At 36.2% G+C, this 27,482-nt stretch overlaps 3 protein-coding genes and 1 long non-coding RNA gene across 4 annotated transcripts; 3 read left to right on the top strand and 1 right to left on the bottom strand.

Annotated features, from left to right (window-relative positions):
* Positions 1–514: 514 nt before the first annotated feature.
* On the top strand, positions 515–27,482 carry IP3K2 (Inositol 1,4,5-triphosphate kinase 2). The gene is made up of 7 exons (XM_088042650.1): positions 515–667; positions 2,352–2,391; positions 6,031–7,135; positions 25,705–25,881; positions 25,930–26,385; positions 26,437–26,508; positions 26,783–27,482. The coding sequence occupies exons 2-7, from the start codon at positions 2,384–2,386 to the stop codon at positions 27,065–27,067; spliced, it is 2,103 nt and encodes a 700-aa protein (XP_087898776.1). The 5' UTR covers positions 515–667; positions 2,352–2,383; the 3' UTR covers positions 27,068–27,482.
* LOC148169572 (uncharacterized) lies at positions 11,357–16,266 on the top strand. The gene is made up of 6 exons (XM_088043482.1): positions 11,357–11,362; positions 11,436–11,447; positions 11,501–11,552; positions 11,595–11,647; positions 11,706–12,170; positions 16,072–16,266. Exons 1-5 carry the CDS (start codon positions 11,357–11,359, stop codon positions 11,964–11,966), a joined length of 384 nt encoding a protein of 127 aa, XP_087899608.1. The 3' UTR covers positions 11,967–12,170; positions 16,072–16,266.
* LOC148169571 (uncharacterized) lies at positions 17,473–18,306 on the bottom strand. Its single transcript, XM_088042651.1, has one exon. It carries the CDS (start codon positions 18,288–18,290, stop codon positions 17,496–17,498), a length of 795 nt encoding a protein of 264 aa, XP_087898777.1. The 5' UTR covers positions 18,291–18,306; the 3' UTR covers positions 17,473–17,495.
* On the top strand, positions 21,902–24,206 carry LOC148169570 (uncharacterized). The gene is made up of 2 exons (XR_015770534.1): positions 21,902–22,373; positions 24,041–24,206. It is a non-coding gene; the product is annotated as an uncharacterized LOC148169570 (long non-coding RNA).

The raw sequence follows: 27,482 nt of genomic DNA, 5'->3' as shown, positions 1-27,482 counted from the left end.
GATTGGATCAAGTTTCAGATAAAATTTCAGATAGTCCCAAGGAGAAATGAATATCAGTGATGACGTTAAATTCAGTACTGTTGTTCATCGCATCTATACGTTCATTGTCATTCTCACTACGTTCCCCGAAATATTCAGTTACTTTGTACAAATAGATTTTTTTGTTAGTCAACAACCTTCCAACAGACGTCACTAATGCAATTAAATAAAAACAAATCACTTTATCATTCTATAAATAAAATTAGAGTCGCTCTTTTGCCATGTTAATCAATTATCTATTTTAACCTTTGCCATGTTAAAAAACCGCCCAGCACGATACGAACTGAAAAATTGGTGGTCGAGATTCGTCCCGCACAATCTGCTATTTTATAGCCGTTAGATACGTGCAATAAAATCAACATTTAGAAAAATGTATGCGTAATTAAATCAATATTTATTTGATAGTACAATCAAGTTCAAACAATAAGTACTTTGCGTGAACGCATGCGCTGATTAAAAATGTGACAGTCCAATATTTTTCTTTACTCTTTCATCCATTAGCATTAGTTGACGGCCGGTGTTGGTGTGGAGCGTTCTGTGAAAGTCCGTGCGATTTCTCAACAGAAACGTGATCGTGTGAGAGAGCCACCCTCTAAAACCATGCACCCCTTCCGAAGATGACAAGAAGGTACATTCTTGCGCCAGGAAAATTGGCTTAGTTTAAGGACCTACTGAAAGACTGAAGAGATAAGTCAGTCGTCTGATTTTTTTAACCCATATCTACCTTCGGATAAACATTTTGAAGGTCGATGTTTACCTGCGAAATTCAAATGAACGTTATATTTTATCACATTCCAAATACAAAAATAAATTAAGTGCCTCTTGTTAGGTCATCACAACAATATTGTACGTGAAAGTACCGGATATTACTGATAATAGGCCATTCTGTCTATTTATATCAGTAGTGAGTGGCTTAAATTGTCGCCTTCGACGCGTCGCAGGAATTCACGAAATTTTCAGCAGGAATATTCGGTAATTATAATTGTGTAAAGTTGAAGTACTACGAGGTTCAACGACAGTGCTCTGACGCAAATTTCGGGAAAAAAGTGATGTTTTACACCCTGCTGCACATTGTTCTTCCGATACACGTGTCCGATTTCCATCGTTCCTCGTTAAAAACTTATAATTACCTTCGCAAGTTTCATTCATTACGTTTCTAAATTTAGTCTGAAATATTATTATATGCAAATGCAGCTAGACGGAAATGCATTTTTACAGAGTTCAGAATTAATTGATGTTCGCCAATTCATGTTTACAGATGTAAAAAATTACGGTTACAAATGAATGGAAAAACCAGACCAATTACGCACATTTTTTGTAAAATATACGGTAATAATTGAATAATCGTATGCAATTCTTGTCGCGGTAAAGTGCTCGTTGTTAATTACTGGTTACACTGGGTGGGCAGAGTTTAAAACAGAAAACGCAGTGCGATAATGTATAAAAATGTGGTTCATTCATATGAGTTTTTATAATGGAGTCAGGACCGGCTTCGGATAAAAAATGAAACTTCAGCGTTCTAATTTCAAGCTTTGGACTTTTTATTTTGGTCGTGAATTTCTTAATTGCCTTTTCAAACTCATTGTTGAGATTAAGATTTTGAGCTCTGTCATAAAAACGTTTTATTGGAACCATAAATTTTGTCGTGGTCGTAATTACTAAGCAAAAACAATTCCTAAGAATACAATTTTGCAATATGAACTCTTTCATGACAAAACTGTTGAGTCAGTGTATTCAATACATAAAGCTGTCTTGCAAAGACAATGTCCACGCATACAAGTTCCAAGAATGATAAACTTCACTGAATTTTTAATTATCTTTATGTTTCTGCTTACGTGGGTATAAACAATACCGTTCTTCTTTAATGTGATTTCGAATGATATTAACTTCCGTGCAAAAAAGACATTACGCGTCAGCACCGTTACAAGTTAAAAATAGAATTTTTGGACAAATGCAATGGACGTGGAACAATTACATTTACGTAAATACGTACGAATCTTTGCAAAAACATTTTCTGCGGTCTCATGACTTTATTAATATCCAAGTTAAGAGGGAAACGCTTTTGTAATTAAGCTGTGGCACGGGATTTTTTATTTTCTCAAAGCTTACTAGAAATGAAATTGAAAAAGATTTCCCCTGCGTTGCATGCTTTATAATCATTTACCTAGATAACATTGTTACGAAAAGATACGTTTTATTGCACCTTTTGCGCAAATACGACTATTTATAAATAGTTTTATGTGGTCGAAAGACGTGTCTGCATCATCCATCCTGTAAGTACTACTTTTAGCTGATTTTCTTTCTTTTTGCAGGTTTCATTTTGGTTGATTCGAACCCATGATTCATGGAGTGGTGAGTACTTTTGGTGGTTTTATTACCCGGCAACTGCATTAGTCTTGTTTATCCACTTAACAATCGTCGATTGTTTCTGTTTTTGCGAATCTCATCGAAAAAACAAGCAACATAAATTAAAGGCGAGGAACTTGCGAAACGGTACTGACGTCAATTCTAAATGACTATAATGTAATTGACCTAAGAAGAGCAAAGTTTGTCCGCCCATTCCTTCTCGCCAGAAGGAGGCCTTGTGAGGTACAACTTTTAATTAATGAATTTGTTGTTGTTATTGGTAATTAAGCACCCGGTTCCTGACCGTTTTGCATAATTTTACAAGTCCTGACCTGGACGAAATGTGTGAGATTCGCACACGACCGGTTACCGCTAAATGTTTTACTGGTACGTTGCAATATCAACGCCATATATGCCCAGAGGTTCGGCCGTATTGAGGCCAATGATAACTGAGCAAGGCCGGCTCTGCACGGTCAACGGAACCAGACGGTATTTCGACGGACATAAGGTTCAGATTTTGACGTCAGAAGACGAGATTTGTGAAAGTGTCCACATGGAAAAAAAGTGTAGCGTTTTATTAGAGGCATTTTCTCAACCTCTGACCGGATAGGTGTGAGCTGACTTCACTGACGATAAATTTATCCAAGGGCACTAGATCCCGATGACCCAATAAATTCAATATGTAACGACCTGTTATTAACTTGGATGCCTTATTGGGAAACTTTGAACGTTAGATATATATTTTATTGATATGCATAATTTTGCGGCGAGATGTGGGGCATAAAAAACAATAATAGATGCGATCATATCGTCGTGCTTTAATGAAATGACTAGACTTTTTACGCCAAGTGGCTACATAAATCCGTGATTGTGTTCATCAGACTAACTTGGCAATAATTTTGATTGCTGTGTGAAATGACTTCTCATGTCAGTATTGGATACGATATGATTTGGTTTGCCGTCATCAACACTTAAACTAAGTGTCAATTAAACGATACTTTACGTATCTAATTGCAATAATGAAAATTATTAAAACGATGACAAAAAACATTTATTACAACTAACAATACCGATAATAACACTAGTCAACAAATTTTCGATTAAATTTGTGCTGGAGCTGTAAAAAGTAAAGTAGAATTGCATCTTTGTTTTCAATTCAAAGCCCTTTTTGCTCCCTCACGTCAGGACCCAGAGGTATTTGAAATAAGTTGAGTTCACCTTCGTTTATTCACTTTTGGTTAAAAACTTGCAAAATCATGTAACTCTATGGTATATCATTGGAAAGGTAATTATAATTAAATTAGCAAGATATTTGAGAAAAACTGATGACAATTTCGAAAAAAAAAACACACTAAACAAGTTATTTATCTCTTGCCATTTAAAAGTTAAATGGCAAAGAACATGGAGCGATTTTAAAAAAATATTAATGTTTTATTAGCTTTTAAAGATTTTGTAAAAATTTAAGTTTGAATATCTAAAAATTCCAGTTTTTCGATAAATCTCGCATTTCTAAATGATTTCCCTAGTTAAAATGAAAGATCATAGATAAAAGTAAAGCAGCAAAATTGTTAAAAATTTGTTGCTCGTGTTTCTTAATATTTAAACTAATTTCAAGATGTATTCGTATCAATCTAGGTAATATTTTCCCCTCAGATAAAATTTTCGTAAAATTGATGATTCTTTCATCGGTTATTGCCACCAGATTGTCTTGGAAAAAAGATATGTACTCCTACAAAAATTAAATTTTCAGTGACATTCAACTCCTCATTTTATGCTAACTTTTCAGCAGATTGGCGAGTATTTGTACTCATTGGGTTTTCTAAAAAAATCTGAACAATCCTTTCAATGATTTTCACCCTTTAACTTTTTTGGTTCATAAGCAAACCAAAAACTTTTCATCATCAAGAAGTTTTCTAAAATGTATTTCTGCACTGCGTTAGCATTAAAAACATTTCAGACAATATGTGTCTAGAAATTTGAATTTTTTAAGCAATGACACTAAGTGTTTTATAAAATGGCCGAAATATAAAAAAGTTTTAATTTTTTGGAAAACTTCTCAATGTTTCTTGTCCTGTAACTTCTTGTAACGATAAGAGAATTCATTTGTTAGCGCGTCACAAAATAAAGATCTCATTCTTTTCAATGATGCATTACAATAAAAAATCGATGTTATAATTCTTGAGTTACATGCAAAATTGCATAAGGGAATCCCAAAAACCAGCGTTTTTTTTGTGACATGAGATCAGTTTATTTAAGGTTATTAAATTAGCTTTCCAAAACTGTCGAGCAATCCATAACTTTGCAAGTTTTCAAGAAAAAGTGAAAAAATTAAATTTTTGTACAGTAAAACTTAAAAGAATAACTTTTCAAAAATAACTCTGAATCCGGACCTGATGAGCAAAACGTACTTCAGCAGATTCGGAATTAGCGTAACAATATTCCACTACTAGTTCATTTTTGACTAGTGTAATAATTTGGTCAAATTTGCCTCAGAAATCTCAAAATAAATTTAACTAGCCCTTTCACTCTTACCATTAAATTTCTATTAGGTTTTGAAATTTTTAGATCTTTATATTTTTTGATGAGATAAGATTTCAGGATAATTAAAAAAATGCAGCTTCCATGATACTGGTAATAGCACATCTTACATGTTCGATGTTCGATCACAGAAAGTTAATCTACAGATAACTATCTATTAAATTCATTCAAGAGTTTGAAAAATACAATATTCCAATTAATTATGGCAAATTATAGACATATCTTAACATTAATCAAAGTGTAAATAAATTAGCGTTGCCGCGGAATGAAGTAATCACCATAAAAGAAATCATTTGATTTGTCCTTGTCACAATAATCACAAACATGTCACACGTAAAACGTGACAGATTTTTTCTAAATATTTGTTAGAGTTTTTACCGTGCAATGAACGTAAACAAATCGTACAAACGTTCGGTTTCCACGTGTACAAGTTTTTATTTGCAGTGTATGTAAATTATATTGCCAAATTACGCTTCTGGTAAATTCGTTTCGAAAACGATTATTTCAATAATAAAACACTTTAATGGCGAATAAAAGTATCAATAAATAATAATAATTTGCATTTTTTTAAATATCAATTAAAACAGGTTATATTGAAAATTAGCAAAACCTGTTTCGCGTATTTTATCGAACCCCATTTGTCGCGATTCGACTGATTTGTTAAATTTTGGATTTAAAGCTTTTTTGTCATTTTTATCAATATCTTTTTCGTGTCCCTGTACTTTGGACAGAATTTAAAGTCTGACATGAACGTCCGATTTCAGTAATTTTCCTTATTATGTAGCTACCACGGATTTATCGCTTGAATTTTTAACATTCTGCAAATTTTTTCGCCTTCGATAACAAGAAATCGTGGACTTTATGATCTCTGATTTAATTTTAATTGACCCCGAAAATTGGTACAATTTTTGATGTCGCGTTGTGTTAAAAACTGCACAATTAGATGAGGTTACAGAAGATTGTTGTCTTTTAACTGTACTCAGACACTCGCTTTGCCCGTATCCGTTCAGATAGAAGTCAACCGTTCGTGTTTGTTGCGTATGTTTTGATAGCTCAGATAGCACAAGAAATTATTGAATAAACATCGTAAGTGACCATTTTTCCTAGTTTCAGTGGTTTCTGGAGTCGTCGGGTGGAAGAGGGTGCAACCTCCCCGCCTTGGCTCACTAACGGGGAAACACCACAAGGCACACCCTTCGCTTTTGAAGATCTCATAAGGGATGAAATAATGGCTAATGAGGACTTGCGAGGTATTCTTCGGGTCAAAGCGGACCGCCACAAGGCATATTTCAAGAACCTTACAGAAATCGCTGAACTCGCTGGTGATACTTCTGCAGTTGATGAAGAGATGGCGCAGCCGGTACTGGATGAAGATGTTGAGGATGGTGGTGCGAAAGACCGAACTAAGAGACAAAGACGGACGGGGGTGTATGAGTTCAAGAAATACAACGACGGGACTATTTTTAAGAGTGTTAAGTTGTTGAAGGAGAACTATATGGCGATGTTGCAGAGGACGATGGAGAGTTTCCGGAAGGAAGAAAAGGGCAAAGAAGACGACTCGTTATTGTTACCTCCAACTAGTGGATACAGTACCGGGGCTAGTGATGATGAGAAAGAAAGAAACTGGGAAAATGAAAAGGTGCAACGATGCGGAAGTAGTGACTCAGCTATGGGTCACAGCGAAGACGAAACGACTTGGAGAGAGAAGAAAGAGGACTGCGAAAATGACGAAAAAGTAGTAAAAAGTCCTTATAGCCCTCGAGGGTCTATTGACCATGAGAATGTCCCAAGCCGCACCCTCATCGAATCCAAGTGCGTGCCGTATCCGGTGGACCGGAAGTTCAGTGATTGTGTTAGTGATAGTGATTATCCAAACGACAGTCGCAGACATAGTTGTTTTACGGACGATGGTGAAGAGGCGCGGTATCGATACTGGAGAACCCCTTCGGTAGTAGTGAGCGATTATTCCGACGACATCATGGGATTAACCCTTGAGGATATTGAATACATTCGGAGCCAAAGAAAAGACAACTCCTCACCGGACTCTAGTCTCCATAGCTCTTGCAGTAATTTAAATTATTGTGGCTCCACCATTAGTAGTTTGGAGTCTGAGTATGTTCTCAAGAAACCGTACCGGAAGTTGTCGAACTGCTCCACGTGCTCGACGTGGAGCGATGATGAAGGAGAAAATCTGCTACCAGTTAAAAGAGAGGTAAGTTCACTTTTTTCTCACGAAATGACGTCCGGGTTACATTAAATTGCTTGCGTCAATAAAATAAATGCTTCCATCTGGGTTGGGAAAAGAGATTTCAATGCTGCAGCACAGGAGTAACAAATACATGTGTAAATTCTAAATTCTTTTACGTGTTCTCTGGAGACTTTATTTTTAGTTTTTAATTATACAACTATTTATTTTAACGCCCGCCGCGCTTGTACTATCAAATGATTCTTTGAATTGCTTACAACCTTAAATCGGTCGTGGTAATGTAATTGCGTGTAATTCGTACGTAATGCGTAGGGAAATTTAGATTATAAAATAAGCCCACACAACAATTAACATTCAATTAGTCTCTATCAAATTTGAATAAAATAGACGTCAACAAGCAGCGCCAATGGATGGTTCAAAGCATACTTTCATGTTCGTGTTCATTCCTTATCATTTTCTTATTAAAGTGTAAACATACCCGTGCAATCGAGCGTTACAATTTATTTCTTAATTCTACATTCCAGGGCTAAGATTTATCGCCATTCCATTTCCTTATTCTGCATGTAGAATCTGCAAAAATCCAGCGACCGAAAAAAGTTGTGTTGCATTTTAACATAGTTTCGAGACAATTAGGTGGTCAGATTAAATTTTAGGGTCTTCTTTTTTTCTTTCTCATTTTTGTTCCACTTTTAAATCGGAACCTCGGCATTTCTATTCATAGAAAAATGCACATATTTTGTGTCGGGTTATCCATTTTACGTCAGCTCGCTTTATCGCATGTTTTGACGTCTAACATGCATCAAATTTAACAGTTTATGGACAAACACTAGACGTTTCATTGATAAAATTTTTCTTAAATACCACAAATCCTGTACAACTCGACAATCTGAAATAACTGCCTCATTACAAAAAACGAGGCTGCATTATTCACATTGTATTTTCGATCGGCACTTTTTTGTACGAAGTCGAGTGGTTCTTCATTGTCTCCGGCAACTAATAACATTTTGATGGTCCATTATGAAGAAGGCTAATTTAATTTTGTATTAACTTTACAATTTATTGCCGGCAATAAATTCTAGTTTTTGCAATGCGCATCATTAAAATTGTTAAAGGTAAAATATGCGAATATGCGTTGTGTGCAATATTGATAAAAGACTCCGATCGTCCAAATTAGGACTTACATCTTGATATACGAGCATAGATAAGCTGGGAAAAAAGTTGCAGCACTTTATTTATGGTAAGTATTTACCTAATGCGACTTTGTCGGTTGTGGAAGTGGGCGTGCATTTATGGGGCGCATTGACCATCGGAGTTTTCTCGACAGATCGCGACAGAGTTTATTAAAAGTTACATCATCTTAATTGACGTTAATTAAAATAACTCTGATCATAAAAACTTCAGGCTGTCTTGAAATATAACAGATCGAGTTTCTGTGCATCTGGAGGGTTATTCTTATTTTCCCCGTTTTCTAATTATTTTTTTAAATTCACCGCAATTTGGCGCCCAGGGTGACAATCTAACAACTTCGCTTCGCTAAGAAAAGTCGCTCGTTCATTATAAATCAATATTCTTGTCACTGCTTTACACCTAAATATTTATGAGATGCTAACGGGTCTCTGTTTTTCCGCGAGCGCTTTCAATTTGTTCGAAACTCATCCATAAGAAGAAAAAAACTGTCGACAAGTGCTCGAAAAACAATGGACCACCGACAAGGACTTATCTCCGCTCCAAGACGTATTTATAAGCCCGCTGCTTATTTAAAGCTGCAATCTACCCGTTTTATATTCAAATAAAAAAGTAATCGCCTGATCGCACTTCACCTTTGCTGAAAAGGGTCGCTTCAGGGCCGCCCCCGATCGGATAAGTGCTTTTGATTTATTCCAATCGGTGATTTATTACGGAAAGTCGTGCGGGCACATCATGCTACTATTAGTTCCAAAAGAAACCAGAGGGTATGATTGTTGACGTCGCCGATGATTACTATGCGCAGGTGTGTGGTCGCTGGAGTGGAAAGAGTTGATTTTTTTATGGTACCGCTGTCAATCTTTAGCTGGGAGCATGAATTTATGTAGGATTCTGGGCTGTTATTATGAAGGAACTGCGAAATTGTAAAGTGGATGCGTTTACTACATATATGAGGTGCCACTCATGTCACGTTAGTTGCGCACTTACATCTAAATTTCTTCAGGAATGTTAAGAAGATGAAGTTATGTGACGCAGAAATGTCACTAGCTATTTTAAGTGAATACTGCGACTTGAGCATTATCATGCCATACACAAATAATTCAATCCAAATGCTGGTCTTTTGTTTCAGTTTTTTTGTTGTAATTTTGCATTTATAATTTTCGAGGACAACTAACAGTACTACAAACAATATTGTTATGTATAATAAAAAGTTTCCGTCATAAAATACAATGTATTACTTCAGGGAGAACACGATTTCCCACACTGATTCATGGCCGCGGAAGACATTTTAAGTAGCATGTGATTGTAATGTTTGATGCAAAAATGGCGATGCTTAATTTTTTACGAAAAAAGCTTTTTTATGTTGGAAGTTGAAGGACACTAGTCGTGTATAAGTTGTTTTTTTTTTTAGTTTTAGGGGCGAATTTGAGATAAAAACGTCCAGCAAAATTCTAAAATTAGTCCAAATTAGACTAGTTAACAAATTCTGAACGAAATTTGTTCTGGAGCAGTGAAAAGTTATTTCTAATGTAGAATTGCCTCTTGATTTAAAGTCCGAAGTCCGTTATGCTCCATCAAGTCAGGATTCAGAGATATTTGTAAAATCAATACTCCGCGTTCACCTTTGTTTTTTCGGTTTTGTTTAACAACTTGCAAAATCAGGAAACTCTATAATACATCATTAGAAAGGTAATTAAATAAGCTTCCAAACGAACTATAGAAGTTGCTGGGAAAGTTTGTTTTTGTCATCTGCTTTTAAAAACGTTTTGACACTTCTTTGCATAGAACTCCTAAATTGACACTTTGATTTTTTATTGTAATACGTCGATATAGAAGTTGAGACCTCTGCTTTCTAACGCGGTGTTAAACAAGTTATTATCTCTTGTCATTTAAAAGTTATATGACAAAGAATATGGAGGAGACAAAAAATATGGTTAATTTTCGAAGATTTTGTTAAAAATTTAATTTGAAAACCCCCAAAATTGCAGTTTATCGATAAATCTTGGGTTTCTAAATGCTTTCACTGGTCAGAATGAAAGATCATTGTATGTACATAAAAAGTATGTAGCAACTGTTAAAAAGTTGTTGGTCGAGTTTTTTAAAATTTAATTAAATTTGAAGTTTTTGTATCAATTCATGAATTCATCATTTTTTTGCTCCAGGTAAAATTGATGACATTTTCATCGGTTACAGCCAACATATTATCCGGAGAAAAAGCTCAAGTGAAGATACAAAAAATAAATTTTCAGTGACTTCCACCTTAAATTTTTTTTATCAGTAAGCAAACTAAGAATTCTTCACGACCAAGAAGTTTTCTAAAATATATTATTCTTGCCCTGCGTTGGCATTAAAGTCAATTCAAAACTCAATTTGTGTCTAGAAATTAGGACTGTTTTAAGGGATGGCATTGATTTTTTAATGAAAACGCCAAAAATAAATGTTTTACTTTTTGGAAAAACTCAATGTTTTTTGTTCTGTTGCTTCTAAACGATAAGAGATAGCAGTGCATTTGTGAGCGTGTCAAAAAGGTAAGATCTTAATCTTTTCAATTATGCCTTACAATAAAAAAGCGATGTAATAATTCTTGAGTAGGTAATGCAAAATTGCTTATGAAAATCACTAAAAACAGCGATTTTTGGGACATGAGATCAGTTTTTCACAAATATTATGGATAGTTGTTATAGGTTATTTAATAATTAGCTTCCCAAAACATTGTCCAACAATCCCATCATTTTGCAAGTTTTCAAGAAAAAGTGAACAAAATGAAGAATATTTAGATATTTCCAAAATATCTCTAAATCCCGACCTGATGGATTAAAACGGACTTCAGATTCACAATTATCAAGAGTCTATTATCGTTTCATCAAAATAAAAATGTCTGGCCAGAAAACTAGATTAGTTAATTGAAGAAACAATTAGAATGTCATTCTAAGCTGACCCAGCTTGTTAAAACATCTAATAAAACTTAATTTTGAATGCAAATTAATGCCGAGGAATGCATTTTCGTTGAAAATAAATAATTGGTGTTCTTTTGACCCTTAGATGACGGCACTTTTTATGCTTTCGTTTGCAACACTCTAAAATTTGCTTCGGTTCGCTTGAAAAAGTCCTCCCTATCCAGTGGTGTCAAAAGGTCAGTTTTGACCGTTCGCTTGATTTCTCGCGTAATTTAATTTTTTATCGAAGGATTCGAAGTTTCTGTGTCAGAGGTCGTGCAGGCATTTTAGATCTAATCGGCGTATTTTGACATGTTTATCTTAAGATATAACTCGTTTTATAGTAACTTCTGGTAATAGAAACAATAAACCTGCTTTCTGTGGAAAGGTAAAAGAGGTAATAAATTGTGTGGATGAGTTTGTTATCTAATCCAAGCAGTAAAATAAATTCACAGCTAATAGAAGACGAATGGTTACAATGCGACTACAGTTCCAACAGAATCGTTCTTTTTTATTATCTTGCAAAACTAGTCATTTATTACATTTCACGACATTTCCGGTTTGTTGACTCTACTCGTGTCGATCCTTGGAAGATTTCGTCTTTGGAGGATTTCCCCATTATTGCTACCACCATCAATAAACAAACCATCGATTCATTATCATCGTTAATCGCTCGATTACGCGGGTTATTGCATTACTGTCCTTACTTTGAATGACACCAGCAGCTCACACACGAACCGTTGGTAGTATGGATAGTATCTATAGGTAGGCCGGAGTTTATGTGTGGGTAGGCAGTTAGTACTGGCTAAAACTTCGCGTTGTCTGGACCGAAATCTCGAGATAAAGAGCGCGAGTGCAAAAAACGTAAAATTAAGTGTCTTGTGACCAAACGATAGGGTGAACAGCGCGCTATTTCAACGGTAATTAATCAAACAAACACAAGTGAAAACTACCTTGAAAGCTCAGGTGCTTTATTCGCACTACAGCTTCGTAAAATCGCTCCCATACGTTTCCAGATGTGATTCGGATTATTCTCTGACGTAAATCGACCGAAAAAAAGGAAATATTAACATGTGTTCGTGTTGCGCAGGGTTAAGTCTGGACACGTGTCAAATTCAGTGATGGTTTAAAATGTTTAAAAGACAGCCATCGATTAAGAGTTTTTAATTTAATCGCTCGATCGATTTTCAATTGGGAAAAAAAAACACTTATCGGAAACATTTATCAGACTCATGTCTACGTTTTATATTCCGATCGGGAGTAATTAATTTGTCAATTCGATGCTAATAAATCATTGATAGCGGTAACCGCAGAAATTTTGTGTTTACCACCGCAGCACCGCACGGTCTGTGCCATATGATCTGAAGAGCAACGAGAGGATATTTCGTTTTAATTACAATTATTTTAAATTATGCGTCATACTGACAATTATTCATACCTCGGTTTGCTCTTTAAATGGCTCACGGCTCATGTTAATCGACATCATGCATATTAATGTTTAGATATCATTAGTGCATATAACAGTTAACTACTATAATAGATTGATTTTATATCATTTTATATCCTTTTGTAATGTATACGCGAAATGAAAGAATTGAGAATAGAGAAAGCGCAAATTTGCGTTAATAATTCCCCGCGGACGCCACCATACCCAAACAAACAAACCAATCCAAGATGACACCAACCGATAAAGTGTTAATTAATGTTTGTAGTGGGCCTAATAATTGGTATTTTTTGCGGTCGCCGCCTCTGGCCATTGTCGAACATGGTACAATTCGCTCGTAAACGTCACAAACCAAATTAGAAGCTATTCTCTGCGTGTTAATTACCGATCTTTTGTGCACATTTTTTAGACGACTTTCGAAATTTTGGTATTAATTGCTTTCGCCGTAATCCGATTAAAGAGTCAACTTATCGTCTAATCGCGTCCAACCGATAATGACGGAGTCATTAAAATTTTATTATTCAAGAAACTAATAATTTTAGAAATTTCGTCGCCGGATTCGTGTTATTAACTCTAAATTACCTAGATGCGTTATAATAACAGCTTTATAACCTTATAAATTACGGAAATTATTAGCGAGAGTACACGTCCAACCTGCCAAATTCTATATTCAAATCACGGGCTTGTTTCATTTTACGAGCTGAGGAAATTGGAGGTGATCCTGAATCAAACTCAGTTTATTTGAACATTTATTCTTAACACTTTGAGTAAACAGAAATGAGGTACAGTTGAGAAAATTAAGTAAACATTACACCTATCTCGAGGAAATTAAGATACAACTGAAACTTCCATTTAGATAAAGAAATTATGGAGCTGTCGCTGGGACTTATGTCTTCAGTTGTATCGTAATCCCCAGGATTCGATAACTGTCCAAATGGATTTGTTATTATTCGGCACTAATGCGAATTAACATAAGCAATAAGATTTAATTGCTTGTTTTATGCAAATGTGGTGGAAAGCTGCATCGTGATAAGAAATGCGGTCCCGGGTTATGATTTGCCATCGAAAAAACGGATGAAAGCGTTCAGGGATTGGTACAATGTTTATTGCGTGTATATGAGAATACATAACATATTTACACTACTCAAGGAACGGAGCCGTTTATCATGTTGCACAATTACAACGAATAGGAAAGTTTCAACCAGAATACACAGGGATTAGGAGCATTGAGCGCTTAATAACACCAGAGGGAAGAGGACATCAAGAATTATTGCACATACTTCCCAAAGCAACTTTTACGATATTTGAATGCGTAATGCATGTAATGACGACAGTGGTTAATGGTGGTAAGATTTCTGCATATTTGACTTGTCTGCTCATTCATCTTCACTTCGTTCTTTTATTTTTGAGATTTTCTCTAAGACCAATTTGCCTGATTTATCGATCTTAACTTGTGTTATTACGCAGTGCCGCCACAACAGTTTATTGAGTGTCACGTCGGTAGCTTAAAACGCCAATGTTGAAAATTATAGTCTTATAAACGAAGTAAAAATTCGAATTCAAGCAAAACCGCGTTCTCACGACTCCGCTCGCATTAACACTATACAAATTGCAGAGATCTTTTTGATTTTTTTCTTGGAACGTGTTGAAATTGCTCGGACAGATTTATTCCGGATAAGGCAACTCGTTTATAATCACGATTATGCAGCCCCAGATTGCTGAAATTTGATAATTTGTAGGCCGAGTTGTGAAAAGAATTTAAACATTGAGGATGGGGCATTAACACTTCGTTACTTATGCAGAAGGAAAATTGTAAGAAATGAGAAAATTGGTGGGCAATAAAAGTCTCGACGCAGTGATATTTAGGTCGTCCGGACCTTTCACGTGTCAAAACGTCGCACCTCAATTGTACTCTTCAATACGCGAATACGCCGAATTCTTCGGTGACCATTATGCAGTCTCTACATGTCACGGTAAAATTGGCTGCAATTTCTCAGATTTTTTCAAAGTCCTCGGTGGCCTTCTTTGTCCGGATTTGATTTTTTATAATGTGCTTCATTACAAGTTGAAAAATCATAATTCGATCAAAGATGACGCCCACTTGGAAATATGTCTGAGTGTACAACGATCGTGTAGCGTATATAATCGATTAATTTTTCATTCCGGTTGTAATTAAGGCTAAACCAATACGAAGTAAAAAACTCGATTCCATTAATTAAAAACATCGTTTTACGGTTTAACGTTTTCTAAATATTTTATTTTACGTCGAGACAAGCCATCAAATCGAAAATTATAAAATACTCACTCGCATAATTAGCCGTAAATCAGAGCCGGTCATCTAATAAATAATCGAAGAACGCTTTCACGCCGCTACAATGAATTCGTTAAACGGTCATCACTGTTATTAATTAGTTTGATTTTACACATCTGGATTATCGACGGGGAATTTGTTCGATTAATTGCGGACTTTCGCGGCGACTTCGACGTTAGGTCGAGCGACGAACACGCAGGGCACGAACGGCTCATTATTATAACAAATCTTTTGTTTGTCGAAAGAGAAGAGCGACGCTCGGTGTTTTCGTAATTGTAAGAAATGGCGAGCTTCGTTAGAGCTAATGAATAATTCCGCCACCAGTTATGGTAACGAAGAGATAATGCTAATTCAACGAAAAAACATCGATTGATTCACTTTATTATACCAGTCCACGAGCTTTAAGAGAAATTCCGGAGGTGTGGACGAGAGCTGTTCTCACAAAAACAGTACACGAGTGAATTAATTGATTACTAGTCGCGGGACCAATAAAAATATACGGGGACTCTCCAAATTATACGTTTGATGCCACAAAAGCAGTTTTTTCTTTGAGAAGTTCTGTATGTATTGTCGAGCTTATTTGGACGGGTTTTTGCGTCTGACAATGTAATTTCTAATGTGAGAAACTTTAACTATGTTTTAAATATGGACGAAACTCAATTAACAGCTCATCACGTTGAATAAAAATTAAAAATTATGTCGACACTAATTTAATAGGCTAGATCATAAATAAAAGACAAAATTAAGTTTTACACCTACTAGGAAATGGAGGCCGGGGGCTACAAGCAACGTCAAAGAGACGCTGGTGCTTTTGGGAGCGTAAATTAAAACTTAAAAAAATAAACAAAGTGATTTAATTATAGCGAAGCGATTCTTTTTGGCCACACTGAGAATCTACCAAAAAAACGAATAATTCTTTCGCCCGTGTGTTAAGTGGCTATAATGATTAGATAACGACGCAATTAATTTGTACTTTGCGTAAAATCCGCTTCCTTCAGCCGATTTCCGCGCGAAACTCCCATGTCAATTAGCCTCACTAGTTTATATGATCTCCTTATGTGACAAGGTAATTCGAACAAAACGTATTTATAACCCAGAACGATTATAAATCGAAACCCACGCCAACCACTTGAGAAAAAACACCTCGAAATCGATCCATTAACAGCAATTTCCTACTTTACACGTTCAGCGATTTATGGACACCATCGACATAAAAGAGAATTTCCAATTACAATTATTGAACTGTTCACCCTATCGAGATGGCGTCTAATGGAAACTCCTTGCCAATGCCACCGCACACTTCATCGAGGCCGAAATCTCTGATGGAGAACCTCCTCGTCGCGAAAATGGAGCAAGTGACGGTGGGACACCCGGGAAGACCTCTGGTGAGGACGGATAGTGCCGATTCGGCGAGTTCTATGGGCTCGGTCACTTCCATCACCAGTGATGTGTGTCGGTGCGATGACTGTTTGTTGGGAATCGCGGATTTGTATGCCCAGGATCACGCGGAGGATAATCGACGTCGAAAGAAGGTAAATAGAGTGACTTGCAGAGGGCGCCACTTCACGTAGCGGCAGGATCCACATTGCGATAGTTAATAGAAAGTGGCGCTATCGTGTGGCGGTGTACAGCAATGTACACTTTTATAATCGGCAGAACGACGACTTTTTAAAATTTAAACATTCAAAATCATGTACAGTGGACACAAAAAGCTATGATTTACTTATGAAAAAATAACAGTTTTTTCATTTTTTTTGCTTTTATAATGGAGTTTGATGATTATTATTAATTGTTTTTGTTCTATTGAAAATTCTAGCAATTTTTTAATAAACAATTAGTCATTTGGACCACAATTTTGCCAGCCTTCATTTTTTAACTTCCTTCACTTGAAACTGCGATGACGGCGATATTTGCATTGTGTCGGTCAACCGCATGAGACGCCTCTTTTTAGAAGTGCTTCCATGTGCACAATCGGCTTTTTCGATGTCGCACCACTTGCGGAAATTCCGGAAACTCATTTTGTGGTTTTAAAATGATAAATACCCCTAAATGATTCGTGCATAATAAATCATTCTGATCTTTATTAATGAATTCTGCGACTATTACTCACATCGTTCTTCTCATTATGTGCGTTGATATTATTAAAGTTGAAGTCGACGTCAATCCGGTATCGAATATGGTAAATTCAACTTGAACTTGAACCATTTGTTTCTTTAATAACCCCTGTAATATTTATGGGATTTTGCAGCAAGATACATAAATTGATCCTGAAATTATAGCTGCAGTTATCGTTCGTTTTTTCCTAGCAATGTGTCTTTTTGAAGTAGTTGTCGAGTACTGTAATAACAGGATTTTCCTGCCTTATTCTATGCTCCACTTATGGTCATGCACGTGTTATAGTACAGGGTGGGTGAGTCATAAACAATCATATTTTATTTTTCCTTTAATTGAACAAAAGCAACAAAAACAATGTTAACAAAAAAGACAACGTTAGTGGTGTCCGTGACCGCCGCCACCACCACCTCCGCCGCCGCTGCTGTGTCCCTTTTTGTATCCCCAGTGCTTGTGTCCTTCATGACCTCCCTTTTTGCCGTGTTTGGAACCATGTCCATAGTGACCTTCGTGTCCTCCAGCGTGTTTATGCCCTTTGTCTTCATGGTAGTGGGAACCGTGTTCGTGGTGTCCTTTCTTTCCGTAATGATCTTCATGGTGTCCGCCCTTTTTGTGTCCTCCCTTCTTGTGACCGCCCTTCTTGTATCCATCGTGATGATGGTACCCTCCGTGCTTCTCGTGATGACCGGAATCGTGATCTTCATCGTAGAAGTGTTTCTCTTTTTTGAACTCGTCCTTTTTGTGGACATCGTGTCCTCCTTTGGTGCTGTGGCCCTTTTTGTAGCCGCCTTTCTCGCCGTATTTGTGGCCTTTCTCGCCTTTCTCTCCCTTGTGGTGTTCACCATAGTATCCATCTTTATGGTGGTGACCCTTTTTGTGCCCTCCGTGTTCTTCGTAGTGTTTACCGTGCCCTTCCTTATCGTGGTGGCCCTTGTGTCCTTTTTCGTGATGATGGTGTCCTTTGTATCCCTTATCACCTTTCTCTCCGTGGCTGCCGTGATGGTCGGCATGGTGTTCTTTACCTCCACCCTTCTTCCAGTGATGTCCATGTCCGGACGCTGCGGCTTCTAAATCAACATCTCTTTTTTCTCTTGAGATTTCTCTTCCCGAAGTTAAACAAATCGCAACTGTCACTACTAATCCTAGGACACACAGTCCCCGATAAGTTAACATTTCGAATGAGCTCTACACCTGGAGGACCAAAACGAGACTGATTGTTCGAGTTCAATAATCCCCTATTTATACGATTTTTCTGAATCAACTTTGTTTTTCGATTTAAGTGAAAATAGGACTGCAAGGAGGGTAGTCAGGTGTAACGTCGATTTTATTATTATTGACAAATGTTCGTTCCATTGCATCTTGCGGTTCAAACTTTCTCTTTCTTGCCGTTTTTACCAATGATGTAATAATAATGACAACACTTTTGGACCTATTGTCTAGTATTGCGGTCGAATTCTCATGTGTGTTTTTGTGATTGATTGACGAATGAGTATTTTACACAATTTTGTCGGTTCTGAGATTGCCACTGTTCTATTATATAATAGGAATTTCAGCGAAATCAATCCGGTATAGTTTAACAAGCGAAAAATGGTTGCTTGGTCTATTAAGCCCGGAATAATGTAATACTGTTTGAAGTGACAATTATTTACTGTACAATGCTTTACGGAAGCTAATGTCACAAGAATGAAAGATTGCAGCTTTAGGCGAAAGGCCAAAATCCTGTCTTTAACACACTAGAAGAATGTCAGAACCAACTCAAGCTTGAGGAGCTTTAAGCTCAAGTTTGTCTACATACTAAACTCAGATCAAAAACCTGGAAACCAAAGATCTAAGTAGAGGAAAAAAAAGTGTTAATCGGGCTAATTTTTTCCAAAATTTGTTAATCAGTGAAATGCGCGGAGAAAAAATGAACACAAAAAGTGCTGCTAGTTATTGCGCATTATTCAGGAAACATTAAGCATCATTCATCATCTCATAACAACTTCAATTATTCCATCTTGCAGATGAAAATGCATTGTAGCAAATAATTTATTTAGTTATGTAAGAAATGCACTTGAAAACCATGATATTATACTGTTATATTTATTGCTTGCACGTGTAGGTATGATTATACCTACATACATATATTATATTTTTATAATCGCCATAATTGCTGGTGGTTACAATGAAATGTATTTCGTACAAAAACGTGCAGTTTTAGCGAGTGAGGAATTTTTTTGGTCCTGTCGCAATTAAAAAACGATAAACATTGTACATAATTGCAGTGAGGCTGGTGATGTGATTATACAATCAACATGTCCATTATGATATGTATTAGTAAATTAAGCTTAATTGAAGACATTCAGCGAAGGAAGTGGAAAAAGTAGAAGAATAGCGGGATAATTATTGTAGCTTTAGTATCAATTTGTGTTTTTTTTGAGTGTGATTTTTTCCTGTCTTCTAATTAAGTTTATTTTTATGACTTGCTTATTACATGAGGTTTTTTCTCTAAGTCAAAGTCAACGAAGCGAAACCTCTAAAAAGGATGTATCACAGCAATTTATAAATAGCCCATTGTCGTCATTCATATTTTATCGTTAATTACTGTAAGTTCACGTACGCAACAATAGCTGCAAAGCGCATTAATCAAACAATTAGACATGCCGATGCTTTTTTCGGATTAGCTAATGGCACAGGAACTTGAATTATCATCGATTTGTTCCGTTTTCCACCCATTTTAATGGAACGATCTCCTTCACTGACCAATTTCATCCGAGTCTTGTCTCATTGCATAATGCGTTTTTACGAACTGACTATATGCACAAATTTAATTATAGCGTGAGCATGTAAACAGAATGTTAAAGCCGCCTTTCATACTTTAGAGTACCAATTAACATATTATTGAGAAGGAATGTTAAAAGAAACAGATAAATTTTACAAGTTGTGAGGTTCCACACGGCATGCAAAGTCAAGGTTGTAAATCAATTCGGTTAATTTGGAATATGAGCAGAAGGGGATTGGTCTCTCCCATAAAAATTCTGGTACTCCTGCAGAGGAACAATATTTCGATCGGTGTTTACTCTTTTCGAAATGGGGTAACTGACAGTTATCGCATGTAAAATAAACTCGAAATTGGTTGAGCCAGTACTGAAGGATCGGTCTTATAAACATGATGCTAATTTCGATTCAATTGTAGACAATACTTTCCCAATAGAACTGCTTTGATTAACTTGTTGTACGTAGCGTGATAATTTATGGGAATTTTTTCCCAGCTAATCACGACTTTATATTTCATTATGAGCTTTTAATTATTTATTTCCAAAGGTAATAAATTAGGAACGAGAATGCGGAAAATAAATTAGCGAAATCATCACAGTAAAATAGCCGAATTTTTTAGCTACTACGAGAGGTAATTTATAATTTAATTAACTCGGGACAGTTTGGAACCATTAGATTGCATTAATGAGTGATATTTTGTAAATGAGAGTTAATGTACGAAAATAACCACGAAATGAGGCTATTTTTCTGTGGTTTTATGGCCGGAAATAAGCGTCTATCGTTCGCAATTTTGGCATTCCTTCCAAATTTCACCTCTGAAATCTGCACGATCATAATGGAAGTCATTGACCATAGTCGTCATAATCTCTAAATCTGCGTCAATGGTATAATGCGTTTAAAAACAAAGGAAACAATCGTTCATCTATTTTATAGGATCTTCACACCTCGTGTCATAATAAATTGTCGCATCTGAAGACTATAAATCACTTTCTTTTTTAGCTTATCTCGTTCCGATAAAGTAAACAAATAAGCTCTTCGTTGTGATACAAATTTGTCTTCCTCGAACAACCGCACATTCAATTGAAATTCCAATCAGTTATTTCGACGATAAACGCATTATTCTGTTGACGTGCAACACAGTTTTCGCGTGCTGGTGAAATATTATGTCGTTTCCGTTCTTTTGCAAGGTTATGGTTTATGTTATCACAGGCGGATGCTCAAAACCCAAATAGTGCGGTTTTAATCGCCACAGGACTTCAGTCCTTGGTGCCAATTCTCTATAAATTTTTGAAGGGCTCCAATTATTTCTGCGGAATAAAATTTCGAGACGATGAGAGAGTTGTTTAGTTTTTCACTTTCCAATTTCACCCGAATGACGTAAATCTTTCGATCGGAAGAAATTTGCTGCGATCTCTTCGGTTGAACTTCAAATGGACTCGTGGAGTAAATAACATTTCGCTTTAGATAAGTGTTATCTCGGAAAATGTGTCGTTATCACTTGAAAATAACGTTAAGTAGAACAGTAATTTAGGTGACACACTTTGAAAAGTTGTCGCAATCGCAATCGGCTGAAGGGCCAGGAGCAGGAAACAGTTTTTAGGGGAGCAAAGATGAGATTCCGAAAATTCCACAGTTCGGAGAGAAGAATTTAAAATCTTCTCAATTTAAATTGAAGCACGTAATAGTAATCTAACGGTCGATTAGTTAGAATTATTTATTTATCTATATTGTGGCACTGGCTGTCAAGTAACCAGTTTATTTAAGTAAATGAGTCAGGTCATTAATGATTCATTGTATTTTAGTATTCACGGCAATAAAATTTCCTATTTGTAGAAAATGCAATTTTCGGTTGATGTCAATTTTTCGTCAGATTGCCTTTGTTCACCTTATTAACGCAAGAATTTTGTTTATGCCGTCAAGTCATTTCTTTCGTCGATCGCTTACGCGCCTATCGTTTTACGACGCCGTAAACCCTGAAATATATTCGATTTAGTGAATTGACGTCCATTTCTTCTATTTTCGGCAAGTCCTCCGAAAAAGTCCGTTGGTAACCGCATCGATCAATTGTTTATAAACTCCTCATGGAACGGACGACACTGGCAAAGCTGCACCGACCAGCTTCCACCTCATTCATAGTGGACGGGAATTGTCTTTTCCTCGGCACGCTTGCGTGCCTCTAGTACCAACGTCATAGCATTCGAACTCGCTGGTATCATATGTACAAACCGCGTGTCTATTTTATCTACGCGAGTGCAAAGAAAGTCGTCCAAGAGTGAAAATCGAGTGAAACTCGCGAATGTGGACGCATTCAGTGCTTCGTACCATGTGAACTCGAAGGAATAATGCCTCAAATTTACGGTTATATCATACCAGAAATAGTGATGTCGAAAAACGCAGAAGATGGCTGTGGGTGTTCTTATTATCCCAACTCGCCAGAGATCACATGCTCGCCTTCGCCGTGCGTCTTCGACCATTGTGAAAACAACCCTAAGATATCAGGTATGGGAGATGTTTCGCCACTGGTTTGCACAGTCACGGTTTCGACACCTCTGTTGACATTTCTCTATTGTTTGCTCCAAGTCGATGACATTCCGTCTTGACCTTTATTCGTCGGCTTGCTTCTTCGGTAGCTCCTTCTTCGCGGCCAAGAAAAAGTTGACGTTTATGCTAGTTTACTAATTTCAAATTCATCCATAGAAGGATTTGTTGACGTCAATTGCGCACCTGTGTCAATTAGGTGGGAGGAACAGTTTTTGGGACTGGAGTTATAATTTGTCAAAACCACGTTCTATTCTAAATGCTGTCATTAAAAGACAATAACAATTTTCCTCCTTTTGGGTTCATGGTAAACAGTTTCTATTATTAAATACCGACGAAAAAATGGATGATTTTTCCGTGATGAAATTTTGTATGTTTTAATAAATCAAGCTGCTACGAAGACACGAGTGATGTTGCAAGGGATGAAAAGACAAACAATTAAAGCAGTGGAACAAAATTAACCGGGAATTTCATGGCATGTTCAGTAATTTCAGTTATTTTATTATAGATTGTATGAAACAATAAACAGTCGGATTGCGATTTTAAAACGCACATCATTCACTGATAATTGACTTAAATAACACAACAAATCTCAAAGAATTGTCTACTTATATCCATTTTGATTTTATTGTTTAAATAAGAAAATACTCTTACAATGATGGCACGTTTTTTAAAATAATTTTATTTAGAACAGTTTATTCTGGGAGATTAGATGTTAATTTAAATAGTTTTTCGGGAAAAGTAGGTTGTTTCTGCTACAAGTAAATGGAATTATTTGATTCTTTAAATATTTATTTTATTGTCAAGATGTTTGCACATAACATCGAAAGCGCAGGGTCAAAAGAACTAAAAATGTAATAGTGTCAGTATAATCAATTTAAATTTGTATTTGGAGTCTTTGAGAATTTATTTTAGTTACTTAAAACTAACTTTACAACACTTTGCCACTTTAAGTTGTTTATATTTTGTTATATTTATTGCAGGCACTTGTTAACACTAATATTAAGGTCATCACCTACGCAACTGTTTACAGTTTTTTTTGAATAATTTATATCATCCACTCATTGTAAAGAAATCAAGCAAATTTGTGTTTTATCTGGTGGTGAAGTAGCCTCTGTTGTAATAAATTCAAGACAAATTGTTCGTTTAGTATGCAAAAAGAGAATATCCCAGAAAATTTCGTAAATATTTATTAGAGCGACGAAATACCTCCATGTCGCAGTAATTGGCGAGAAATCTCATGAAAGTAAATGTTAAATAGTCTAGCCTCAAATCTAAATTGAAATCACGCAACTTTGAGTGTCTTGAATACAAATCTGTTGATTATTTTTTATAACATTACAATTGTGCAGAGTGGTTTAATTTTATTGCATTTGTAGAAAAAATAAATGACTTGGGTACTCGCGTTGACTTAATAAAAGTGATCAAGTTTTTCAACCAAATAAGCCGCTTAATTTATGTTGTTCGTGTCCACCAAATAAGAATGACGGTGCTAATTTAATCTCATCACATTTCGCTAAATTAAGTCGTAGGCAAAGTGAGGTATCATTACTTCAGGCATGCGGTTCTTTTTTGTGCAAACCAGAGGCGACATGCTTCTCATCCTTACATGTTCCTGCATCTTGCAGAAGGTTGTCTTTCCCCCAATCGTTCGCCGTCACGTTCTCCTTCACCAGGCTCGGATTCTTCGCCTCGTTTGAGTCGCCGTGGAAGTCTTTTTAGACGCAGTGCAAGTCCAGGAACTCCGAGTTCCAGACGAGGATCGACCGCTTCCACCGGTTACGACCAGTACCAAAAAAGTTTGTTGGAAGTTCCAGTTTCCACCGATTATGGTGATGCCTCTAGCGATGACCTCAGCTCGGAATGGGATTCAGACGTTCCCGATATGCCCAAAATACAATTGCCCAAGGTGAACATTCGCCAAATCTGATTTCTTTTCGTATAAACTTGGACTTTGCGCTAGAGATTCCACAAAATGTCGTTTTGAACTTTGTAGCTGCAACAAATCGGGTTAAAGTATTTTACTCCACAGATAAATATTATTTACCAAGTATAAACACTGCGATTATTCTTAGTTTTACGATACATTGGAAAGATACAGTTCTACAGGGACGGCCTCTGGCTTTTCGGAAATTTTCTTGTTTTTTCGATCGACGTCAACTTTATCGTGGTGCAATTAAAAAACTAAACGAAACCGGAATGCAAGAAATTCAGCAAAAGTGCTGCTCGATAATTGCTCAAAAAGTTGGAGTATTAGTTTAATGATGGCCGAAAAATGCGGTTGATTTGATGGGAGCGAAGCGACGTATAGAATTTCTCAGTTTTTTGTGAGAGATTTTATTTTACCTTTTGAAATAGTTTCTGTGATGATTCACTTCTTAAGTAATTGAAGATAAATAATTAATTAAGTAATTAAATTGTTTGATTTACAAAACTGATGATGGTGTAATGATAGCGAAAACTAATAAATCCATGTAATTACAGTAGTTAGGTCTTGATAGCATCAACGAGACGTAATTGCAGGATCGTACTTCTTCTTGTTCTTCTTGTTACAGTTTTTCTGTTTAACATTTGCTCGGGATCAAAGCTAAGATCTTTTCACAGTTTCATCATCAATGGTTTGTTTGATTAGCCAACTTCAGTCGGTTTATTTCGAAGTATTTATTACGAAAAATATCGCCAGGTAAACATACACCAAAACTCGTATCAACATTCTAGTAAAAGATATCAGAATTGACGTCACTGCAGTCGTCTGATACTAATCGAGGTAGAAATACAATTTCCTTGAAAATTCCCAAAAAATGTATTCTATTCATTTTTTTATCAGTGACGCAGAAGTACCCGCATATACTATTCGAAGTTTTTACTTACGTTGTGGAAATAGTGGAACTAAAAAAATGAGTGCTCGTCATTAATGCACTGTTTCTTTGCGTCATTGCTATTGTGTCGGTGTGTGACGTCGCGCTTTTTGTGCAGCAGACGAAAAATGTCAAAGGGAAAAGAACGATGACGTCAAAGAAAAATAAAGAGGAGCTCTGATTTTTTTTTAAGTTATTAGTTTATTAGACTACAATATTTTTCTTATGGTACCAAGATATTGCAATCTAATACACTTTCCTGTCAGCCGACGCAGCCGGAAATTGAGGTCTGATAACTTTTGACGTCAACACTTCTTCTAATTTGCGGTCTTCCAATAACTTCCCATTAATAAACAAGCCATGTCGTCTTTAAAGCACAAAAAAGTTCCCTTCACCCTTTTAAACTCCTCCAATAATCATATTTTTTGTTACAGCCTTCCGGTTGGCGCAAACTGCGGAACATCGTCCAGTGGACTCCATTCTTCCAAACATACAAGAAACAAAGATACCCGTGGGTTCAACTAGCTGGTCATCAAGGTAATTTCAAAGCGGGTCCAGACCAAGGAACGATACTTAAGAAGTTGTGTCCGAAAGAAGAAAAGTGTTTTAAAGTAACACACTCCGAGTAATTCTTACTTTTGTTAAAGTTGAAATTGTAGGTGTTGATGAAGGACGTGTTAAGACCTTACGTTCCAGAGTATAAAGGTTTAGTTGCGAGCGACGACGGTGAATGCGAGTATATCCAATTACAAGATTTGTTGGGTGACTTCGTCTCGCCTTGTGTTATGGATTGCAAAATCGGAGTGCGGACGTACTTGGAGGAAGAACTGGCGAAAGCTAAGGAGAAACCCAAGTTACGGAAAGACATGTATGAGAAGATGTGTCAGATCGATACAGGCGCACCCACCGATGAAGAACATAGAATGAAAGGAGTGACGAAACCGAGATATATGGTTTGGAGGGAAACAATCTCATCGACTGCCACTTTGGGCTTCCGGATAGAAGGAATTCGAAAGGCTGATGGAACTTCTAGTAAGGACTTTAAAACGACGAAATCAAAAGATCAAATTATGAAAGCTTTTGTTGATTTTACCGAATCATTTCCACACGCCGTGGTATGATAAAGATTTTTTATCAAGAGACACAACTAAATTAATTTGTTTTAGCCCAAGTATATACAAAGATTGAAGGCCATCAAGGCTACTTTAGAGACCTCGCAGTTCTTTACCAATCATGAGGTAAGTTGTTACTACTAACTTGGTATAAATAGAAAGGAAGAAACTTCGACGGAAATGTTATGAACGAGTGGGTTAACGACTTTTGACTTGATGCTACTTTTTTATGGCTAAAGAAAGCTGAATTGTTAATTGAATAGAAATTATGATAAGCGGATTTAATGAAGCGATTACGAAGTCACTTTTTGCAGATTATTGGAAAATGAGGCTAAACAACTCACTTCTAAGAACAAGAACAAAATAAATATGAATTACTCATTGGTATTTTTAATTCAAGGTGATTGGTAGTTCGCTGCTCTTCGTCCACGACCGCTACAACGCCAACGTCTGGTTGATCGACTTCGCCAAAACTATCAAACTCCCTGAAGACGTAAAAATAAGTCACAACTCGAAGTGGAAGGTGGGAAATCACGAAGATGGATATTTAATAGGTGTCAACAATCTCATTTCGATATTCAAACTCATGTTGGAGCAACAACCGGTTGCTATTTCTCCACCTTTAGCTCTTCCGGATCCGCCGGTAATTGCGGAGCAACAGAAACAAGATGAAGGAAATACTTGAAAGGAAGGATCTCAACAGAATGATATTTAGAACTGTAATTCTTGAGCTAGTCGAGAATTTTTGTTTGTTAATAATTAACGGTTATCTTAATTGTAAATGTATGAAATGGTATTATTTATTTTTAATTTATATAAATGTAGTTAACGAAAGATGCCACAATGTATTGCATTTTTATTATGTTATTACCATTTGCAATGAGATAATGGCGTTTATATGTTGACATGTGCACTGATACACGTACCTACAATTACAATTGTAAAATCTCGTTTAAAGGGCGAGATTTGATTTTTATATTTACAGTAATTCCCTTGTAAATGAGCTAGTTTAAGACTTTGATAGATTATTAATAATCATTGTTTTCATGATCATATATTTTCATACTTATGTACATAAAATATATGCTACTACACATTTA

The sequence above is a fragment of the Gnatocerus cornutus genome, chromosome 8 (genome assembly GCF_029298725.1).
Source record: "Gnatocerus cornutus isolate USDA-ARS CGAHR chromosome 8, icGnaCorn1.1, whole genome shotgun sequence".
Taxonomy (NCBI): domain Eukaryota; kingdom Metazoa; phylum Arthropoda; class Insecta; order Coleoptera; family Tenebrionidae; genus Gnatocerus; species Gnatocerus cornutus.
Note: the sequence above shows the minus strand (reverse complement) of the source record. Positions and strands in the feature narration are given on the sequence as shown.

What these genes read in the sequence shown, in the direction of transcription:
- IP3K2 (XM_088042650.1), top strand. An exon ending in TGCTACCAGTTAAAAGAGAG is followed by an intron (nt 7,136 to 25,704) that starts GTAAGTTCACTT and finishes TTTTTGTTACAG; the next exon opens with CCTTCCGGTTGGCGCAAACT. An exon ending in AATCATTTCCACACGCCGTG is followed by an intron (nt 26,386 to 26,436) that starts GTATGATAAAGA and finishes AATTTGTTTTAG; the next exon opens with CCCAAGTATATACAAAGATT.
- LOC148169572 (XM_088043482.1), top strand. An exon ending in GCATTTTAGATCTAATCGGC is followed by an intron (nt 11,553 to 11,594) that starts GTATTTTGACAT and finishes CTCGTTTTATAG; the next exon opens with TAACTTCTGGTAATAGAAAC. An exon ending in TCTGTGGAAAGGTAAAAGAG is followed by an intron (nt 11,648 to 11,705) that starts GTAATAAATTGT and finishes ATAAATTCACAG; the next exon opens with CTAATAGAAGACGAATGGTT.
- LOC148169571 (XM_088042651.1), bottom strand. Translation starts at nt 18,290, where the DNA reads ATGTTAACTTATCGGGGACTGTGTGTCCTAGGATTAGTAGTGACAGTT.